General features: G+C 42.9%; 1 protein-coding gene across 4 annotated transcripts in view; it reads left to right on the top strand.

Annotated features, from left to right (window-relative positions):
- The window catches only part of Qtrt2 (queuine tRNA-ribosyltransferase accessory subunit 2), a 31,056-nt gene that overhangs the window by 2,580 nt on the left and 15,921 nt on the right, over nucleotides 1-12,555 (top strand). For all 4 annotated transcript variants that reach the window (XM_045148322.1, XM_045148321.1, XM_045148324.1 and 1 more), the window contains 4 exons: nucleotides 6,252-6,472; nucleotides 7,345-7,400; nucleotides 9,191-9,267; nucleotides 11,426-11,638. In XM_045148322.1, coding sequence (XP_045004257.1) covers nucleotides 6,273-6,472; nucleotides 7,345-7,400; nucleotides 9,191-9,267; nucleotides 11,426-11,638 — 546 coding nt within the window. In that variant the 5' untranslated portion in view covers nucleotides 6,252-6,272. The remainder of the gene's footprint in view (nucleotides 1-6,251; nucleotides 6,473-7,344; nucleotides 7,401-9,190; nucleotides 9,268-11,425; nucleotides 11,639-12,555) is intronic.

Raw genomic sequence — 12,555 nt, 5'->3', positions numbered from 1 at the left:
AAGCCATCTCTCCAGTCCTATTTCTAAACTTTTTTTTTCCCCCAAGGTAGGGTCTCACTCTAGCTCAGGCTGACCTGGAATTCACTAGGTAGTCTCAGGGTGGCCTTGAAATCATGGTGATCCTTCTACCTCTGCCTCCCTAGTGCTGGGATCAAAGGCATGCACCACCACGCCCGGCTTATTTCTAAACTTTTAACACACATAACTAGTAAATTTAATATTATTATCTCTCCCTACCAAATGATGTAAGTTTTTTTTTTTTTTTTTTTTTAATATTCTTCCTCCAGTCTCCTCATTTTCTGGTGCTGATGCCTAGAATTACAACATCTATCATTTCTGAGTCAGCTCAGGACCTCTTACTGTCCTAGAAGCCCCCACACTTTTTCTGTGCACGCATTATTATTACTGAGGCTGTATGGGGAGTGAGGGGCGAAGGGGCTGTGTACTTATAGTTTCCCTTTCACAAAAGGTGTGGCATCAGCGAGTTTTGGACATCTTTCCATGACAGTATGCAGAGAATCCATTTAAGAGACATTTTAAAAATTCCTTCTCTCCTGACAGGTGAAGGACAGGAGTAGTACTAGCAGTGTTAGGTACAGTATTGCCAGAAGCACAGGGAACCTTGCTAGCCTTTGTGATACTAATGGCTTCTCACTTATGCCTGCACTTTGATAGTTCTTCCTTAAGGCTTTTCTAGAAACTCCTGTATAAGTGAAGTGACCATTTGTTACCTAAGAGATCATTGGTCTGAAAGGGCTTAGAGTTATATCACTTTAGAAGACCCAGTGATCTCCTAGATAACAAATGGTTTTGTATTTATTTTTTATTATCACCCCTTCCCTTCCCTTGTCTCTTTATACTGCTGATGTTGTGCTTTTCACTTTACTTCTACAGGAGTTTCTAGAAAAGCCTTAAGGAAGAACTATCAGTTGCTGACTTGAGTTTCATTTTAAAAAATTGCTAAGTGATTTTTGGCATAGGATTAAGACAGAATTTCTAACGATTTCTGAACTGGCCCTAACATACCCATGCCATTTTTTAGAGCATATGTTATGCAAAGTGGCCTTCTCAGCATTAATGATTATAAAATTAAAATACTGGGCTGGGCATGGTGGCACATGCCTTTAATCCTAGCACTGAGAGGGAGGCTGAGGTAGGAGGATAGCAGTGAGTTTGAGGCCAGCCTGTGACTAGAGTGAGTTTCACTGTAGAGTGAGCTGCAATGATACCATGCCTTGAAAAAGACCAAAAAAAAAAAAAAAAGGAAAAGGAATAAAAGAAGGGGAAAGTATTGATCAACTTTGAAGTGTTGAAGGTGTTCTGTATCTTACAGTATCAAATATTCAGCCAAGATTTAATTCTTTTCTTGGCTTTTCAAGGTAGGGTCTTGCAATAGCCTAGGCTGACCTGGAATTCACTGTGTAGTCTCAGGGTGGCCTCGAACTCTTGGCTGTCCTCCTACCTCTGCCTTCCTGAGTGCTGGGATTAAAGGCAAGTGCCACCATGCCCAACTAATTTTTTGTCTAGAAATAAACACATCTACCTCATTAGTATGTAAATTGCTTTTGTCTTTCATAGATGGTAAGACTATGCATACTAAAGAGTCACTTTCATTTTTTTTTTCTTTTTTTGTTTTTTGAGGTAAGGTCTCGCTCTAGCTCAGGCTGACTTGGATTTTACTATGTAGTCTCAGTGTGGCCTCGAACTCATGGTGGTGATCCTCTTACCTGTGCCTTCTGAGTGCTGGGATTAGAGGTGTGTGCCACCACGCCCAACTAAAATATTTTTTTAAAGAATTCCCATTCTTTTTTTAAAAAAACTTGATGTATTTATTTTGTTTGTATGTATGAGAGAGAGATGGAAAGAGAGGGAATGAAAGATTAGTGTGCGAAAGCCTCTTGTCGCAGCAAATTGACTCCAGATACATGCACCACTTTGTGCCTTTGGGCGCCTGGCTTTATGTAGGGTCTTACCTGATTATTGGGGAACTGAATCCTGGTTGGCAGGCTTTGCAAGCAAGTGCCTTTAAATTTTGAGCCATCTCCCCAGCCCTAAACCAATTTTTTTGTGATTTGTTATCAATAAGTTTGATTTGTATAACTCTTTTGTATAACTGTATGCCTAGGGTCACATTAAAATTTCTTGGACAAAAAGGTGGTGTCAGTGGTGAAAGTTTGAGAAGCTCTTCTCTAGAGTTACAAAGGACCTTTGGTCAAGTGTAAAAGGGGCTAAGCCTGGTGTAGCGGCTCATGCCTTGAATCCCAGCGCTCCAGAGGCTGAGGTGGGACTGCTGTTTGTTGAAGTCAGCCTGTAGTCAGAGTAAGTTCCAAGTAAGCCTGGCCTGGAGTGAGACCTTACCTCAAAAAAGAAAAAAGGAAAAAGAAAAGGATGGAAAGAGTTGTTTCTTCTGTTGGGGCAGGAGTGGGGAAGGGAGATGTGTGAAAATGCTGTCAGACTTAAGTTAAAGTGATAGGGACAAGGACAAGCCCATTCTTTCCTAATATCAGGAAGGAACTGGGTGTTTCCCAAGAGCAAAGTGAGTCTTGAAGCCAAGAGTCCAGGCGTCTCGATTTGAATGCCCCTGCGCGATTGGGGAGTGCCCTCAAGGGGTTCTGAGTTGCCTTTCTGAATATCACGGCACTTGTCTGCCGTGCACTCGGCGTTCTGTTCAGCTCCTGTGTGGCCTTTCTACGGGGCAGCAGTGTACTGCACTGGCTCCTGCATTCCTTCCGAGTCTGACCTTTGTGGTTTAGCCTCCTACTGAGGTTGGTTGGTTTGAGCCTGTCCCTAAGTGATGGATGTGGGCGGGTGTGGACAAGATCAGGCACAAAGCTTTTAAAGGAAGGCCAGACCTGACCAGTGGCTGCCTTCCGTGCACATGTGTTGTTCTGCTGGTGCGGGTCAAATGGTGTAAGAAATACTTCTGTTTATGAATTTCCACAGTATATTCTTGGTAGGGGGAAATGTTTTTACACATTTCTTTTTTTTTTTTTAAAGTTTTTATTATATTTATTTATTTGAGAGCGACAGACACAGAGAGAAAGACAGATAGAGGGAGACAGAGAGAATGGGCGCGCCAGGGCTTGCAGCCTCTGCAAACGAACTCCAGACGCGTGTGCCCTCTTGTGCATCTGGCTAACATGGGACCTGGGGAACCGAGCCTCGAACCAGGGTCCTTAGGCTTCACAGGCAAGCACTTAACCTCTAAGCCATCTCTCCAGCCCTTTACAGATTTCTTACATGAATGTGTGTGTGTGTGTGTGTGTGTGTGTGTGTGCGCGCGCGCGCACATTTATGTGTGTATGTATATGTATATATTTGCAAGGAGAGAGAGAGAGAGAGAATGAATATGCATGCTAGGGCCTCTTGCCACTGCATACTCCAAACACATGTGCTACTCTGTGCATGTGGCATTATTACATGGGTACTGGGTAAACAAATCCAGACAATCAGACTTTGCAAGCAATTGCCATAACCACTGAACCATCTTCCCAGCCCCCTTCATATACAGTTTTTAAAAATCACCTGTTTCTCTGTGTGGCTATGCTGTGATACAGGATGTGTGTGCACATGTGTGACCAGAGCATATCTTACAGCATATCAGATTTACTCTCACCCAAAGAAAGCATGTTATAAATAGCACAGGCCTCTTTCTGGAAGGTTTGTGTTCTAGATCACATCTATGATTATTCTTGCTGAGGTTCAGATTCGTGATTATAAAATGGCAGAGCAGGTGATGATGGTGATGAAGAGTTCCCAGGCTAAAGTCTGCCGACCACGCTGAACCCCTAGAAACTGCTTGTAGCAAATCTAGAGTCAGATGGCAGCTATACACTATATGAGACACTAAGCACAAGGTTACCGAAGTATTGGGAATTTGAGTTTCCTCGTCAGAAGCCTTATGTCATTTATTATTAATAAAATAGAAAAGCAAAGCCATAGGTTTGATGGAAAGAGATCATGAAAACTGGTGACATTCTAGAACCCTAAACTTTCTTCTTTTACATAATAATTATTACTGGGTGTGGTGATACACTTGGGAGGCAGAGGTGGGAGGATTGTCATGAATTCGAGGCCAGCCTGAGACTACATGGTGAATTTCAGGTCAGCCTGAGCTAGAGTGAGACCCTACTTCCAAAGATCAAAATAAATAAGTGATAATTGTTAATTATGCATATTAATTATATATTGCAATTGCACAATGGGATTGGATGTGACACTCCCATACATACATATGTGGTGCTTCATTTGTATGTAGTACCCACGCTTCCGCCTACCTCCTTCTTACCTGCTTTTCCCCTCTCCTCTCACCCTGATAACAGTCGTTCTTCCTTACTACCTTCCCTCGTAGTGCCTCTGCTATTTTCAAGTCCTTTAAAATTATTACTAGTTGTTATTATCATTTTAGGCTAGCATACCAAGTAATGAGTTTTATTATGCTATTTTCATATAGATCCTTTTTATTCTAGTTTCCACATGTGAGGAAAAACGGGACACTTGTCATCTGTGTCTGATTTATTTCACTTAACATGATGAGTTCTATTTCCATCCATTTTCTTAAAAGTGACATAGAGTTTTTCTTTATGGTTGAGTATTACTTCATTATATACATATATCACATTTTCTTTGTCTACTCATCTTAAACTTTAATTTTCAAAATATATTAGCTTTACCCTCTAAAGGTTCTTACTGCCTTTAAATATGAATTTAATTTAAAAATACAACTCTTAGGCTAGGCATGGTAGTGCACACCTTTAATCCCAGTACTTGAGAGGCAGAGGTAGGAGGATCACTGTGAGATTGAGGCCACCCTGAGACTCCATGGATCGGTACCTGTTATTCTGAATGAACCAACCATTAGCCTCATCGTCTTCGCAGTGCCTTTCTTGTCACTGTGCCTCCATGCTCCCCAGCCTACTGAGGTTGCAACACTACCTTTCATTTTGCTATAGAATTGCTTTACTGCATTATTTGTTTAAAATATGAAACTATTTTTAACATGTAAAATAAGTGTAATCTGATAATAAAGAATGTGATTCTTCTCATATTTTTTAGATTATATTCTTATTAGGCTGTAACTATGTTTTTATAATTTGACAGGATGAATTTTCTTCTGCTATCACTTATAATGTCTATCAACAGGATTTTTAAATTGCTTTTACAGTATTCACTGTTAAAACATAATTTTCCCCTTAACTTTTGTTTGTATGAGTTCTAATGACATTAATTTTTGTTTCTGCACTTGTGACAACTTATAATAATGATGGTATAGTCAGAATTTCTCTTTTGGGGGGTGGTTTTTCAAGGTAGGCTTCCCCAAGGTGACCTGGAATTCATTATGTAGTCTCAGGATGACCTCGAACTCACAGTGCTTCTCCTGCCTTGGCCTCCAGAGGGCCAGGATTAAAGGTGTGTGCCACTACACCCGGCTGGCTCATCAAGTTTTGTAGTGCAGTTTAAAAGTAGAACAAGAGTTTTCCACACTAAGTACTAATTAATGAGCAGTATCCTACAAATAAAGGATGTTTTCTATGTTCCGCCTCCTGTTGTGTCCATAGAAATTAGAAATGTGCCCTTTTCCTTAAACAAAAACTTGTCTTTCTTAATTACAAAAGTAATGAAAACTTGTCTGTGGACCATTCATCTGCTTTATGTAGTTTCTCACCTGTTGGGATAGAATATGAGAATGAACTGGAATACTATCCCACCCTAGAGACGACCTGTTTAGTTTTTGCTTTATGTTCTTTGAAGCATCTTCATGTTTTCATGAGTGTCAGTATGCTGTCTTTGAGTCTTTTCTTTACAGAAAAGCATTATTAGTGAAAACAAGTATATTGCTTAGTATTCTCTCAAAGTAGAGAAAGAAGAAAGTAGTTTAAGTCAGTAACATGCAGACCCTTCCCTGTACACATTGACATACAGTATGACCCTTCCCTATGCATGCTCTCAAGATCCGGTGTATCAGCTCGATGACTTTTTACACGATTATAGTCTTCCTATTTTCGTCCTCCCATTTGCTTTTTTTTTTTCAACTTAGGGGGAAAAATCCATGACCTGATTAAAAAGTGGTTGATGTCATCGTACTGCTCTGGGGCTTTGGGGAAGGCTCCTAGTCTGTCTTTTCATTCATGCTCAAGAAATAGGTAACGGTAATAGACAGGCATTCGTTTTCTGGCATAGTGTTTTCTTTAGAAAGTGTTTAGCCTTTCCATGTCATGAAGCACCTGAACCTAATGCTCTTTCCTTGCCAGGTTCCGGAGGAGTCCCTAAGGATGAAGCTAAGTCTCACCAAGGTCGTTAATGGCTGTCGCCTAGGCAAAATACAAAACCTAGGCAAAGCGGAGGACCGCACCATGGACATTCCAGGCTGTCTTCTGTACACCAGGACTGGCTCCGCCCCACACCTGACTGATCACACACTACATAAGGTCCAGGGGGTTCCGGCCATGGCCCAGCTTACACTGTCATCCTGGTGAGTGTCCAGCCCTTAATCAGGGGCAACAAAGAATTCTTTTTCTCATATGTGTAGTTTGTAGATTTTCAGAATAAACTCAGAAGAGAGATTAGATGTCACACATCATTCGGTCCTAAGCTGGAGCTACAGGTTGGTCAGACTGTTAGCACTGCTTGCCGTTTCCTTCAGCCCTCCAGACGTGTTCTACCCTTACTGCTTCTGCTCCCTGGGTGGCAGTATAGTGAATGCTCTGGAAGAACTCAGCTCATGGCTGTCAACATACACCAGTCTCTTAAGGTTTTTCTGCTTTCTACACCTTACTTACCTGTACTAGCATATGGGGTAGAACTAAGAGTCAAGTCATACTATGGAAATACAAGCCGACTTTGCTTGAGGAACCTGCTGTATGGTCAAGAAACTCTGAGTTTAGCCGGGTGTGGTGGTGCACGCCTTTAATCCCAGCATGCGGAGGCAGAGGTAGGAGGATCACCGTGAGTTCGAGGCTACCCTGAAACTACATAGTGAATTCCAGGTCAGTCTGGGCTAGAGCGAGACCCTACTTTGAAAAACCAAAAAAAAAAAAAAAAAGAAAAGAAAAACCAAAAAAAATAAAAATAAAAGAAAGAAAGAAACTGAATTATTGTGTTAATAACTGATTATAAATGGGCAAGAGAAGGAAGCAAATCCAAGTGTTGCAAAACAGTTGATCTTTACCCACTTCTGTTCTCGCAGAATGTCTTGCAAACTACAGACCTTAACTTCTGACTAGTGAATGCAGGCTCATGAGTTGGAACTCTTTAACTAATGATGCCTTACTTGGGTGAGAGGAAGAAAGCTTTCGTTATTGTACATAGCTCCTACAGACTGAAATATTGCTATTTTACTTACAGGGCAGAGCATCATGAGGTCCTGGCAGAGTATAAGAAAGGAATTGGAAACTTTATAGGTAAACGTTATTTCAGTTGTTTGTGTTTGTGACTTTTGATGTGATTGGAAGTGCTGCGGACTTAATGATATTCATTTGTACACTTGTTTGTTTGTTAAGATAGGGTCTCACTCTCACCCAGGCTGACCTGGAAGTCACGCAGGGTAGCCTCTGAACTCACAGTAATCCTCCTGCCGTGGCCTCCCGTGTGCTGGGATTAAAGGCGTGCGCCACCGCACCCAGCTTTATTCATTATTTTAATAAACACCTTTGGAACATGTGTGAACTAGGTTTTGGGGATTCAAAGTTGAATAGGAAACAGTTGCTTCTGCCTGCTCTGCAGAGTCCAGTATGCACCCACAGATCACGACGCCTGTAAGAAGGAGCCCATAACCTGCTCTGAATCCATGTGGAAGGTGTGGAATAAAAGAAGGGTTCTTGAGGGAGAAAATGAGGGCCATCTGTGGCGACGCAAAAGAGAGCAGTTGTGAGTCAGGATTGGGAGCCATGGTGCAGCTGTGGTGGTGGACAGGGGCGGGGCACACTCTGGGCAGAGGCCACCGCAGGGAGTCCACGTTGAAGCCTGAGCTTCAGAGCGGTCCGCATACGTGACCCTCAGTCATGAAGAAAGAGTGTACACACGGCCATGTTCGGATCTGGTAACTGCCTTGAGTTGTGGCAGTGGACTTTGTGCAGATCCACGTGCTCAGTTAGTTAGAGGGAAGCTTAGCTCAGGTGACCCTCTGTGAATGGCTTTCTTCCGATTCTCTTCTCCAGGAGGCAGGACTCACTAAGAGAAAACCTCTTTCTCAGTTACTCATTTTCTGCTTAAGGAAACAACATGATACCTTGTTGGTTCAGGAAAGGAATTTATGTAATTGCATTCTCCTCGACCTGAGGCCAATTCTAATCACCAGGTTGAAAGTGTGTGAACCTCTGATTAAGTCAGTGTAGCTAACATAAGTTTTCTAGAGATAATTATAACAATTGAAAATTGGAAAATAAGGTAGAGAACTGCAGAGGTTTTTAATTTGCTTTGTTTTTTTGTCTCTAAACCCATTTTTTTCTTATGTAAAATAGCATATGAAATTTAAGTGTATATGGTTTATTAATCATTTTGAGGATTTTGAAAAAGCAATCTTACCTTTTTGATATAAGAATCTGCAAAGTTATCATGTTGCGTCTGTAAAACATAGAGATCCAAATGAGATCTGTTCAAAGAACCCTATAGCTTCCCTGTAATCCTGATCCTCAGTATCCATGACTAGTATTAATGAGATTTACTTATTATTAGTAAGATTACCTTTTGACTGTATCACTCCGTCTTTCTAATAGCCAGTTCTGCACATAGTCTGCACCAGATTCTGAGCCAGGGAGAGTAGTGCGGGCCCGCAAGCCCAGCAGTGGGCAGGCGAAGGCAGGAGGGTCTGAGTTCAAGACCAGCCTGAGTAGACTATCTCTGAGAACAGAATGTACTTTAAATCAAAATGACAGGACTCAGCCTGTCACTAAAATCTCACTGTATCTCGTACGTTACGATGTGCCTTTCTTTACCTCATAGAAACTTTCTACATTGTTAGACATGAGCCTTTATCGTTAATTCTTCTTGGAGGATGACAGTCTCAGAGTAATCATCCCTATCCTGTTTGTAGGCCTTCTGGAATCCCAAGGTTAGGTTCCTACTGCTTACTGTGAGTAGACTTGCTTTATTTGCCACTACAGTGTGCTCTGCGAAGCTCTTCCCTGTCCAAAGGCCCGCAGTGCAATTATCGATGTAAACACTCTCATGGTTCTTTTTGATATTTATGCAGGTATGCCAGATTCGCTCTTCTATTGTTCCCTGCATGATCCAGTGAGCCCCTGCCCAGCTGGCTATGTAACAAATAAGGTGTGTTCTCAGAAGGGTCCCCTGGAAGTCAGCTTATTCGTGGTCCTCAAACGCTAGAATCCCCATGTCTGGAATAATGGCACCATGCCTTCTGTTTGTGGTGATGATCTTGTTGGAATGGAATGGCTTGTGGGAGTGGGTCGGGCTGCCTAAGCTTGAGTTAGGGCAAGGGCTATATCCTCACCTTTCTTGTTACAAAACTTTCGAGGTAGAGGAAGGTCAAGTGAATGCCAGAAAAAGAAACTGCCATGAGGAGAGCATGAACAATAGTCTTTTTTTTTTAATATTTTATTTATTTATTTATTTGAGAGCGACAGACACAGAGAGAAAGACAGAGAGAGAGAGAGAAAGAGAATGGGCGTGCCAGGGCTTCCAGCCTCTGCAAACGAACTCCAGACGCGTACGCCCCCTTGTGCATCCGGCTAACGTGGGACCTGGGGAACCGAGCCTCGAACCGGGGTCCTTAGGCTTCACAGGCAAGCGCTTAACCACTAAGCCATCTCTCCATGAACAATAGTCTTTTGATACCATGCTTTATTTGCAGTTTTCACAACTTCAGGGAGAGTGGGAAGGTGGCCATTGAGCGTCGTCATGTGCAAGACTGTGTATAGCAGAGCCTGGCTGTAGAACTGCCTGCTGGGCGGGGAGAGTTTGGAAAGGCTGGACCCTGGCCAGCGGTTTTAACTAGTCAGGAGTGGGATCAGGGGACCTTGTCAGGAGCTTGCCCAGAGAGGCAGTCCTGGTGGCCCTGGCTCTGAGGACAAGGGCTGCAGTGTGCACCATTGCTCCCCAAATGCAGTCACTTCTCTGGCACTCGCTTGTTAGCTGTCGACAGTACCAGTTAACTGTACCTGTGAAGACTATGTCCAGGTTTTCATTTGGAGCTGTTTTTCATTTCTTAAATTTGTATTCAAAAGAAAATATTTTTTTATTCAGTTACCTATCCCATTTGACACACAGAGAGGGTTAATTTAAACAGTATTCTTTTTTCTTTTTCTGTTTGTATTTAAAACAGGGCTCCACACAGCCCAGGCTGGCCTCAAACTCCTGATTCTCCTTTCTCTACCTTCCAAGTGCTGCATGTGCCACCATGGCTGGCTGACTGCTTTTTCTTTGCATGTGCGGCAAGTGGTTCACCGCTGAGCCCCGGCCCAGCCCTAAAGAGCACCCCTTGTACCGCACTGCCAGCGAGAGGAACTGCACGCAGGCTCTCCATCTGTATCTGTCGTGTGGGCTCTTCAAAGAACAGACGCTGTTGGGAGAGAAGTAGCCAGAGATGGACCATTCATAGAGTCTTGTGAACTACCACACTTAAGTCTTTACACACAATTCTGTGTCTACCTCAGACTTAGAAGTGTGTGTAAATGTCAACGAGTCCCCTAGTCTGCTTTGAGGATGTAGACATGAATTAGCTCACACTAGTTAGACAAGCATACAGTAGCGCCTGTCGTTTCTAAAGGAGTAACAGTGAAGCATAAGAGCTCAACAGAACCTTAGCAATCAATTATATTCAAGAAACTTTGGGGGAACACATTAGAGTAGGACATTCAAGTTTAGTTTCTCAAAGGATGAGTAGTGTTTAGCCAGGCAAAGAAGTAGAAGAAGGGTATTTCAATCAAAAGGTAAAATGCAGGGCTGGAGAGATGGCTTAGTGGTTAAGATGCTTGCCTGCAAAACCAAAAGACCCAGGTTCGATTCCCCAGGACCCACGTAAGCCACGTAAGTTGGCACATGTGTCTGGAGTTTGTAGCGGCTGGGGGCCCTGGCAATTCATTCCCCCCAGCCTTCAAATAAACAAATGGAATGTTTTTTAAAAAAGGGAAAAATGCAACTGAAATTAAGAAGAATTAGTCTGTGGTTTAGGCAGGCACTGGAAGTATGAGATGGGGTAGAGATGATGGGACAGAGGACAGTGGAAGGTTTTGTCAGAGATCGGTAATAAACACTTCTTTGGAGGCTAGATCAGAAGTTGGCTTGCATGGCCATTACGTTCTATCTGGGCCATGAGGTCTCCAGAGAATTTGGAGTATAGTGCATCTCTTATTCACCGTGTCTAGGATGTTGAATTAACACCATCTCTCCAGTTGTGAAAATAAACTCCTTTCCTTTCATGTGCATTTTACTCCTGCTGATTCCTCATCGTCTTACTCCATGGCAGTCTGTGTCTGTATGGGGTGTTGGAGGTCGAGTGGAAATGACGGTTTCCAAGTTCATGGCAATTCAGCATGCCCTGCAGCCAGACTGGTTCCAGTGCCTCTCAGATGGTGAGGCATCTTGTGAGGAAACAACTTCCAGAAAAAGAGCCAGAAAGGCTGTGGACCGATCACTTCTGTTCTTGGACAACTGCCTGCGGCTACAAGAAGAATCAGAGGTGAGGTTGCCCACTAACTGCCCCCTTGTGTTGAAGCTTTCACTTTCCTTCACTGCACAATATGCCTTTAAAAAAAAAAAAAGAGCTGGGCGTGGTGGCGCACGCCTTTAATCCCAGCACTCGGGAGGCAGAGGTAGGAGGATCACATCTCCATGAGTTCGAGGCCTCCCTGAGATAACATAGTGAATCCCAGGTCAGCCTGGGCCAGAGTGAGACCCTACCTCGAAAAACCAAAAAAAAAAAAAAAAAAAGATTGGGCTGGAGAGATGGCTTAGCATCAAGCGCTTGCCTGTGAAGCCTGAGGACCCCGGTTCGAGCCTTGACTCTCCAGGACCCACATTAGCCAGACGCACAAGGGGGCACACGTGTCTGGAGTTGGTTTACAGTGGCTGGAAACCCTGGTGCTTCTATTCTCTCTTTCTCTTTCTGTTTCCTTCTCTCTGTCGCTCTCAAATAAATAAATAAAAATAAAAATAAATCATTAAAAAAAATATTTATTTATTTATTTGAGAGTAAGAGAGGGAATGGGCACACCAGGGTCTCCAGCCACTGCAAACACACTCCAGACGCGTGCGCCCCCTTGTGCATCTGGCTTGCATGGTTACTGGATAATTGAACCTGGCTACTGAGGCTTTGCCAAGCGCCTTAACCGCTAAGCCATCCCTCCAGCCCACAATATGCCTTTTCTGTTCCTTCTCTACTTCTCTGCTCCTCACTTCATTTGTTTAGCTCATTTCTGTTTTCTTTGCGGAACCCTGGGAGTTTTATTTCTCTAGCATTCTGTCTAAATGCTGATCACCACATTGAATATATTGTCCCTAAGCAGCTTTCCCTTAATTTTCATTGTTGAATAATTCTGAAATTATATCTATTATCCGGATCATCCCACTTAGCTTCAGAATTACATAATGACTGTG

Source organism: Jaculus jaculus, chromosome 4, assembly GCF_020740685.1.
Source record: "Jaculus jaculus isolate mJacJac1 chromosome 4, mJacJac1.mat.Y.cur, whole genome shotgun sequence".
Lineage (NCBI taxonomy): Eukaryota > Metazoa > Chordata > Mammalia > Rodentia > Dipodidae > Jaculus > Jaculus jaculus.
This window is presented reverse-complemented; position numbering and strand designations above follow the sequence as displayed.